We start from the raw sequence: 10,051 nt of genomic DNA on the forward strand, positions 1-10,051 counted from the left end.
GTGCTGAGTAGCTGAAGCTCTCATTGGGTCCTTAACTCTGGTAAACATTGAAACTCTATTGAAACTCCCTTTGGCTTTATTATCAAGGTCTGGCCCATAGAGAACAAAATCTTAGGAACCTAATTTAACAGTTATCACAGTCTATTTGTGGTTCCTCTAATTAGACCAATGCTCTTATTTCTGATCCCATCATGCCCATCATTTATAGGACATATTGATCTTCTGGGTACACTATCATTTCGCTTGGTACAAAACAAATTATCTCATGATTTTATTCCAAATTTTAAAAGTATGGTTAGTTCATAACCCCTCTACATTATAGCAATGCACCCAGCAGGCAGAGTGATTTAAAATAATGCTATACCACATAATAACTAGGATCATTAGTCACGCTATGAATGGCTAGGTTTACATGTGAATGTCTTAGAATGACAAAAGAAAATGTATGTTATATGTTCACATTTTTCTGTGTATTTTCTGACTTTTGAAGTTAGTTTTTCCGAATGGATATATAACAACTTATATAAGAATGCTTTAGCAATCACACGTTTTCCCTATTACATTTTATATTATTTCTATTGCACTAACAACCAAAAGTACACACATACATATAGGAAGACACAGGGCTTGATCCTCCTTTTGCTTACCACCTCCTTTTGCTTACCTTTTGCTTGATCTTCCTTTTGCTATTGGGCCTGCATCTCTACTGCCTTGCACCTTGGGCCAGATCTTCAGCTTGTTTAAATCAGTAGCTTCATTGACTTCAATGGAACTATACCAGCTTGTACCAGCTGATGATCTAGCTACTTATGAAGTCATTTACACATGTGCAAAGTGAATGCAAACTGGGTGCAAAACATTATCAACTCAGAATTGTGTAAGGCAATGGAGAATCAGGCCCATTGAATATAGGGGAGGTGCACCTGTATGAGAGCAAAATCCGGCACATAGTCCTAGCTTCAAAGAGTTTAGAATATAAGACTAGCAAGAGATTAAGGGTTGGGCAAAGGGACAAAATGATGGGCAAACGGTGCACCCAGACTTGAACCTTTTGATCTGCAGTCATAATTAGGCTTGGCAGAATTTGATTTTTTATAATTTTGGTAAGATAATATTGGTGTTTCTTTTTAAGCATTTTTTTTATTTTTAAATTTTCACAGTTGCACAAAATTATGGGTTTTAAGTATTTTTTAAAATGTATTGATTTAAATTTTCACAGTTGTGGGAAATTATGCGTGGTCAGACAGTAATTATTTAATGACAGGAGAAAATTCAAGCTTTATAACTGTTAAAATACAAATTGTCAACATCACATGTCAAAACATACAAAGTAAATATACTTAAATCAAACTCTAATAAGTTCTTAAGCAGCATTTTTCTTAATTTGCCTATCTGTATATTTTGATTACTGTTACTGTAAATATTTTTTCATCGGTTTGTGTGTATATAGTGAAATTGACTTTTACCGACAGTCACCAATAAAAATCTAATCCTTTCAAGCCTAGATATAATGCTTTTGTTTATATATTTAGAACACTAATACAAATTGCTTGGATAATTGAAGCTTTGTGATATCCTTTATGTCGGATATATGTGGATCTGGAACAAAGAAGGTGCAGGTTATCTTTAATTACAAAAGACAAGAACCACTTAATCAACAAAGATATCAGATGCAAGGTACAATACGTGTGTTCTAGTATTAAAGAGTTACTCCTAACTTGCAATCTGTTTAATTTTTAAAAATGGATTAAAAGTAATTTCAGGTACTATTCCTGCCCCAAGTCCCCCTGCCAAATTTTTTGATTTTACATTAAAGTTTCCAATTTTTTTCTCCTCTATTCCTGTGTGAACAACAGGGCAAACCATTACGTAAAGGATAGATTGTACTTTTGGGCACAGCCCTGGATGTGGAGCAGAGTATACCTGCATTGCCTCAGGAGGAGCACCATGAAGGCATTGTACCTGAGAGACACCCCTCTGAGACAGTTCCTCCAGAGCAGCCTTTTTTCCCCACTGTAGAGCGAGTATGCTGAGTGAGCCCTTTACAAGACAAAGTACACTCCCTATAGAGCCATTCTGGCCCAAGTCAGCTGACTCAGGCTCATAGAGCTTGGGCTGCAGTGCTAAACATTAGTGTAGATGTTCGGGCTCAGGTTGGAGCCTGGCCTCTGAAACCTCTGGGTCTCAAAGCCCAGGCACCAGACTCAGTCCGAACATCTACACTGCTATTTTTAGTCCTACAGCCTGAGTCCAACAAGCCTGATTCAATTAACCCAGGCTCTGAGACTTGGTGCCGTAGGTTTTTTATTGCAGTGTTGATGTACCCTAAGTCCACCTTTGCACCCCTTTCCCCTCCTAAGCCACACGGGGTGCAAAAAGCCAGACATCAGAAACTGACCAATAGTGCTGTCAAATGCACAAGGTAAACACTCTGAAAAAACAAAAAAAAATATTTTCTCTAATCTTTCTTTTATAATAATCTTAGGTTTTACTTGTAACTTAACAGGTACAAAAATTTTCAGACAGAAGTGTAATTTTTAAGTTGACATTGTTCCCTTAAAGGTCCAGTTTCTGTCTTCAGGTTCACCTGTGCAACCCCACTGAAGTCTTGTTTGAGTTCAGAAACTTAATCTAGAGCAGGGGTAGGCAACCTATGGCACGCGTGCCGAAGGCGGCATGCAAGCTGATTTTCAGTGGCACTCACACTGCCCGGAACCTGGCCACCGGTTCAGGGGGCTCTGCATTTTAATTTAATTTTAAATGAAGCTTCTTAAACATTTTAAAAACCTTATTTATTTTACATACAACAATAGTTTAGTTATATATTATAGTCTTATAGAAAGAGACCTTCTAAAAATGTTTAAATGTATGACTAGCACGCGAAACCTTAAATTAGAGTGAATAAATGAAGACTCGGCACACCACTTCTGAAAGGTTGCTGACCCCTGATCTAGAGTGACATCTACCAGTGTGTGTACAAACCCCACACTGGGCCTGAAGGGGTTCAAGGACAATACTGGGCCCAGGTAGCCCTGCCCCTCCAGACCTGCAGAGCATGCTCCAAGTGAAAAGGGAGCAACTCAGCCCAGAAGTGGGAAGGCTGGGGAGGAAGACTGACCTACCCTGAGGGCTCCTGGACAAGAGTATTGGACAAGCCTCCCCACAAAGAACAAGACTGTATGCTGACCTCGGCTGGAGCTGAAGGTTTAGTTTTCTTTTTTCATGTTTTTTTAACCTTATTTTGGACTTGGAGCTGGGGGAGAGAAACAGAGGGTAGGAACCGACCCAACTCAGGGCACTCTGGGTGCCAGACACGGCTGACTCTGTTTGGGCCCTGGGTTGGAGCCTGGTAGAATAGGAGGGCCTGGGCTCCCCTACCAACTGCCCCTACTGCAGAAGGGGCATCAGCCTTATGCCCACCTCACTCTGCTTTTGGTAAGAAGAGGGACTGGATGAAAGACTTCCCAGCTGAGAGCTGGCACTAGGCGTGCTAATCACTAGCCCGCAGAGGACTCTAATGCAGTGATTGAATATTTAATGGGAAGCCGAAGACAAGTCTTACATTTAATTTAGAGCTGTCAAGCGATTAAAAAAATTAATCGTGATTAATCACATGATTAAAAAATTAATCGCAATTAATTGGATGATTAATTGCACTGTTAAACAATAATAGAATACTATTTATTTAAATATTGTTGGATGTTTTCTACATTTTCAAATATATTGATTTCAATTACAACACAGAATACAAAGTGCACAGTGCTCACATTATATTAATTTTTTATTACAAATATTTGCACTGTAAAAAAACAAAATAAATTGTATTTTTCAATTCACCTAATACAAGTACAGTAGTGCTATCTCTTTATCATGAAAGTTGAACTTACAAATATAGAATTATGTACAAAAATACCTGCATTCAAAAATAAAACAAATGTAAAACTTTAGAGCCTACAAGTCCACTCAGTCCTACTTATTGTTCAGCCAATCACTCAGACACACAATTTTGTTTACATTTGTAGGAGGTAATGCTGCCCCCTTCGTGTTTACAATGTCACCTGAAAGTGAGAACAGGGATTCGCATGGCACTGTTGTACTGGCGTCGCAAGATATTTACGTGCCAGACACACTAAAGATTCATATGTCCCTTCATGCTTCAACCAGCATTCCAGAGGACATGTGTCCATGCTGATGATGGATTCTGCTCGATAACAATACAAAGCAGTGTGGACCGACGCACGTTCATTTTCATCACCTGTCAGATGCCACCAGCAGAATATTGATTTTCTTTTTTGGTGGTTTGGGTTTTGTAGTTTCCGCGTCAGAGTGTTGCTCTTTTAAGACTTCCGAAAGCATGTTCCACACCTCGTCCCTCTCAGATTTTGGAAGGCACTTCAGATTCTTAAACCTTGGGTCCAGTGCTTTAGCTATCTTTAGAAATCTCACGTTGGTACCTTCTTTGCATTTTGTCAAATCTGCAGTGAAACAACATGTGCTGGGTCATCATCTGAGACTGCCATAACACGAAATATATGGCTGGATGTGGGTAAAACAGAACAGGAGACATACAATTCTCCCCCAAGGAGTTCAGTCATAAATTTAATTAATGCATTATTTTTTAATAAAAAGAACAGGAGTACTTGTGGCACCTTAGAGACTAACAAATTTATTAGAGCATAAGCTTTCGTGGGCTACAACCCACTTCTTCGGATGCATATAGAGTGAAACATTGAGGAGATATATATACACACATACAGAGAGCATGAACAGGTGGGAGTTGTCTTACCAACTTTTAATGAGCATCATCAGCCTGGAAGCATGTCCTCTGGAATGGTGGCCAAAGCATGAAAGGGCATTTGAATGTTTAGCGTATCTGGAACATAAATACCTTGCAATGTCAGCTACAAAATGCCATGTGAACGCCTGTTCTCACTGTCAGGTGACATTGTAAATAAGAAGTGGGCAGCATCATCTCCCATAAATGTAAACAAACTTGTTTGTCTTAGTGATTGGTTGAACAAGAAGTAGGACTGAATGGACGTGTAGGCTCGAAAGTTTTACATTGTTTTGGTTTTGAGTTATGTAACAAAAAAAAATCTACATTTGTATGTTGCACTTTCATGATGAAGAGATTGCACTACAGTATTTGTATTAGGAGAATTGAAAAATACTATTTATTTTGTTTATCATTTTTACAGTGCAGAGATCTGTAAAAATAAAAAATAATAATAAAGTGAGCACTGTACGCTTTGTATTTTGTATTGTAATTAAAATCAATATATTTGAAAATGTGGAAAAAGATCCAAAATATTTAATAAATTTCAATTGGTATTCTATTGTTTAACAGTGCAATTAAAACTGCGATTAATCATGATTAATTTTTTTGAGTTAATCACATGAGCTAACTGCAATTAATTGACAGCCTTAATTTAATTTGTAGAACACTCAAAGTAATTTAGCATTAAGACATGAAAGAACAAGTTTTAGCTGTTTATGTTGACATTCTGTATATAAATGGGTCAAGCTATGTTTTGTATTTCCTTAAGATTTACATTTTGGTATGATGGTGAAGAGGGCCAACCAGCTATTTGGAACATTGCATTGGAAAACTGACACCTATAGCCATATTATAACTTTAATGTACTTCCCTTTTTTTGTTCTGGATGATGTGTACACACAACTGTACTCTGATCATTCATTCAGATGGTACTTATGAAGTAAAGATTGATAACCAAAAAAAAAAAATGGAATCTGGTCATCTAGAAGAAGACTGGGAAATCTGACCTCCCAAAAAGATAAAGGATCCTGATGCAAAGAACTCTGAAGACTGGGATGAACGGAAAATGATTGAGGATCTTGAAGAGAAGAAACCAGCAGTAAGGGAATAATGAATAGCCATATTTCACTCTGGATATCATAACTATGATAATTATTACCTTGAGGTCTCTTGATTTTTCTATATACATTTTTTAATAACCTGGTCTAGACTGGCTGACCTATATTAAACCTACCAGGCCAAATTACATCTTTGGATACATTCTTGCTATTTTCATTTATGTCAATGGGAGTTGCAGCTGTATGTCTGACTGCTGAATTTGATTTATGGGCACTCTAGCGTATTTTGCTTACACTTTTCTCTTAATTCAAGTAGGCAGGATGGAATCCTAGACATTAATGATGGAGAAGATGTATTAAATCATTTAGTCCACTGCCTGCTTATAAATACGTAATAACAATTCATTAATTCACTAATTCTGGCTTGCTTACAAGATCTAAGAAGGATAGTAAACGAATGGCACACAAATGGTCATGATCAAACCCAGTGTTGCTTGAGTTTCTCTTTAGAGAAACTGCTATTTTAATTATGTCACTGCTTTCATTTTGGAATGAGTATCTGTTTTCCAGGAGGAAATTAAAAGTTAAATATTGTTGTGGTAGTTTCAGTTTAGGGTTCATAAGTCTTGACTGTGTCTGTGTTTGTGTGTAGTTAATACAGGTAATTATGAAGGTCAAATGTTAAATCTAGAATAATGTAACAAAATTCAAAATGACTTGCTACTGTGTAGAAGTCTGTAGGACAGACCAGGAAAAGCATGTAACTGTTGCAGGGATTCATGGGGCCTGATTTAGCCATTGAGTTCTATTGACACAAGCCAATAAAACCCAAATTCCAGGCCTCTAGTGGCGGAAAGTCTACTAGGAGCGGAGATACAGCAGCCCAAGCTTCCTGAAGTTAATGCTCAGCTAGAGGACTGGGGCCAGGCTGACCTGAAAATGTACTGACTGAGACCCTCTGTTGGGTAGCCCGTGCTAGCAGCACTCTTACAAAGGCCTGGCTGGCATTTAGCACTACTGGTTTCTAATGGTTGAACTCCTACGTATGGTGGCAGTGGTACCACCACATGCCCGTCTCTAAGTTGTATTCACTCCATCTCAGCTGCTTCTGTGGTTTCAGAGAATCAAATAGCACCAATATTTTACCTGTAGGGGTTAATCTGACTCAGATTTCAGTTAATCAAAACTCAGGATATGTTGGGGGAAAGTGGCACCTGTCCAGATAAAAATATGAAAGGTAATGAAGTTACTGGTTAACCCAGTGAACAAACAAATCTTTATTGTGAACAAAGGCATGCATTTAAGAGAAAATTGGGTATTGTGTAAATCTGTTCCCATGTGAGCAGTAGCATTTCCCAGCAAAGCATTAATTCATTCACAACAAATATATTTTTAGAACTCTTAGCCTTTCTGACACAAATATAATTTCAGGACTGGGACCAGCTAGAACACTTTCCTGACTCAGATGTCAAGAAGCCAGATGACTGGGATGAAAAGATGGATGGGGAATGGGAACCACTGATGATGTCAAACCTGGATTATAAAGTAAAACATTGTTGCATATCCTTACTGTGATTAAGGATAATAATAATAATAGATTCAATACGGAATGGAAATAATATCAGGTTCATAAAACTCTAATCCTGAGACTGTAGAAGAGACAGTACAGGTTTTTCTAAATCTCACAGTTAATGCTTAATAAATATTGAATCTCATTTGTCTCATTCGTATTGTGAACTCCTTGGGGGCATGGCCTCTGCCTTTTCTAGGGCCAGGTTCTGTCATCTTTATTCATGTTAAAATCACCCAGTGATCTGAAAGTCTATCTGAGTTCTTTCCTATTTGAATATCATCATCAGTAATTTTGACCCATCTGAAGTTTATTATTGGTAGGTTAAAATTCACCATGCTCTTCAGTTACACCTTGACTACACCTGTAGTACACCTCATTTGGTTCAAGGTTACTGGTGATAATGTGTAAACAGGTAAAAGCTCACCCTGATGTTTAGATCCCAGGGTGAGTTTTTAGGGCTGGCAGTGAATTTAAAAACATTGTTTTACTTGTAATCTTAGGAAATTGGATCTGAAAGCTATCATGGGACAGTGAACATGATGCTCCATGGCCTGGTTTTCACATTGTCACTTTTCAAAGTAGAACCATGCTTCAAATATTTTTTTCCTGTGGTTGCCTTAAAATAATTAGAATGCGTTTACAATTGCCGCCAGAAGTTCATTCAGGAAAGGATAAACAAAGTCATATTTTATGAGTGGCCTCTGATCTTTACGGTTATAGCTGTTCAGTTCCATCAGTGAAGTCTGGTACAATCTTTGATAATTTTCTTATTTCAAATTATGAACATTTTACTGAAAAAGTTGGAAATGAAATATGGGGAGTTACAAAGGCCCATGCTATTGAATGAAACTTAAATTCCAGCAATTATGCATGTGCGCCCTTCAAATGGTCTCATAAAAGACTGAGTCAACAGGTATATTTCTGAATTAGTTATACTGTTAAATTAATTTAGAAAGAGAAAATTAAGCAGACATGCAAAAAGCACATAGTTTTTGTTCAGAGGCCTCCCATGTTGGTCCAGTTGTGTATGTGTGTACGCCATACAAGAATAGATGTTAAAGTGTTAGCTAGCCATGCATACGTTTCTAGAAATAAGACAATAGTGCCTATTATTCACCTCAGCCTTTGATTTGCGTCAGAAATATTTGCTACATGAAAAGTAATAATTTTCAGCCTCATAAAAATACATTTTTAGATGCCCTCTTGTCTGTCAGATTAACTTACTGGAAAATTATATGATGTGACGTATAGTAAAATGACTATTAATTGCACTGAGAGAGAGACAAGGTGGGAGAGTTAATATCTTTTATTGAACAAACTTCTGTTGGTGAAAGAGACAGGCTTTCGAGCTCCACAGAGCTCTTCTTTAGGTCTGGGAAAGGTAATCAGAGTGCCTTAGGTAAATACAAGGTGGAACAGATCCTTAAGCATAAGAAGGGAACATGTGTGGCAAGAAACTATTCAAAATGAAGTGGGCAATTAACACCTCTGCAGTCATAGGACAAAGGAGAGTTAGGCTTTGTCTACACTACCTCGCTTTTAGCGACACAACTGTGCCGCTACAGCTGTGCCACTGTAAAGGCACGCAGTGTTGCTGCTATTTGTCAGCAGGAGAAAGCTCTCCTGCTGACAAAAATCTTCCACCCCACATGAGTGGCAGTGGCTTTGCCGGCAGGAGAGTGCTTCTACCAGCAAAGCACTGTTCACACCGGCACTTTTTGTTGGTAAAACTTTTGTCGTTGGGTGTGTGTGTGTGTGTTTTTTAACACCCCTGAATGACAAAAGTTTTGCTGATGAAGTTCCAGTGTAGACAGAGCCATAGTGGGTTACAGTTTGTTGTAATGAGACATAAAACCAGTGTCTGTTGAATCCATTATTTTTGGTGTTTAGCAGAGTTCTGAATTTAAGCTCCCAGGCTTGTCTTTTTAAGGTCTTGTGCTGGTTTCCTTGGAAGACGAGGATTGAGAAGTTAGATATGCAGAGATCGTTTTGTGAAAAGTGTTCACCCACAAGTCATAGGGTGGTTTGGTCATTAATCATTTTTCTGTGTGAGTTCATTCAAAAGCATAGTGATTGTTTCACCCACATAACTGTTGTTGAGGCATTTGATGCACTGGATGAGGTACACCACTTTTGTGATAGGCATGTGTAAGACCCATGGATCTTGAAAGGTGTATGGTGGGCAGTATTGATCATCATAACAGTGGAGATATGGCTGCAGGTTTGGCATTTGTTGTTATGGCAGGGCCTGCTGCCACTTTGAGTTGATGTGTCCTGGTCTGTGGGGAACTTGGTTTTGATAATGAGCCTAGTGAGATTGCAGGGTTGTTTGAAGGGCAGAAGAGGGGGTTCAGGAAATATTTCTTTCGAGATGTGGACCCCATCTAATATGGCTTGAAATTGTTTGATGATACTCCATATGGGTTATAGTGTGGGGTGCTAGGTGACAACTAGGGGTAGGCAGTCAGTGGAGAGCTTACTTGTATTATCAATTTTGAGAAACATTCCACTTTTTTTTTTAAAAGTAGAAATACACAGTTTAGGATAGTAAACTATATGTGGGCAATGAGGAATGATGGGTACCTTGTGAAAATATCTACTTGGATCACAAGTGATAGTTCAGTAGTCGAGGGGGGGAAAAAA

The 10,051-nt window shown here is 38.3% G+C and overlaps 1 protein-coding gene across 1 annotated transcript in view; it reads left to right on the forward strand.

Annotated features, from left to right (window-relative positions):
* Positions 1-10,051, forward strand: part of LOC113406497 (calreticulin-like) — a 24,359-nt gene that overhangs the window by 12,942 nt on the left and 1,366 nt on the right. The window contains 5 exon segments of the mRNA XM_029911580.1: positions 1,565-1,634; positions 1,636-1,677; positions 1,996-2,018; positions 5,684-5,876; positions 7,267-7,380. Of these exon segments, the coding sequence (XP_029767440.1) occupies positions 1,565-1,634; positions 1,636-1,677; positions 1,996-2,018; positions 5,684-5,876; positions 7,267-7,380 (442 nt within the window).

This window comes from Terrapene carolina, unplaced genomic scaffold (genome assembly GCF_002925995.2).
Source record: "Terrapene carolina triunguis isolate 2854851 unplaced genomic scaffold, T_m_triunguis-2.0 Scaffold102, whole genome shotgun sequence".
NCBI classification, from domain to species: domain Eukaryota; kingdom Metazoa; phylum Chordata; order Testudines; family Emydidae; genus Terrapene; species Terrapene triunguis.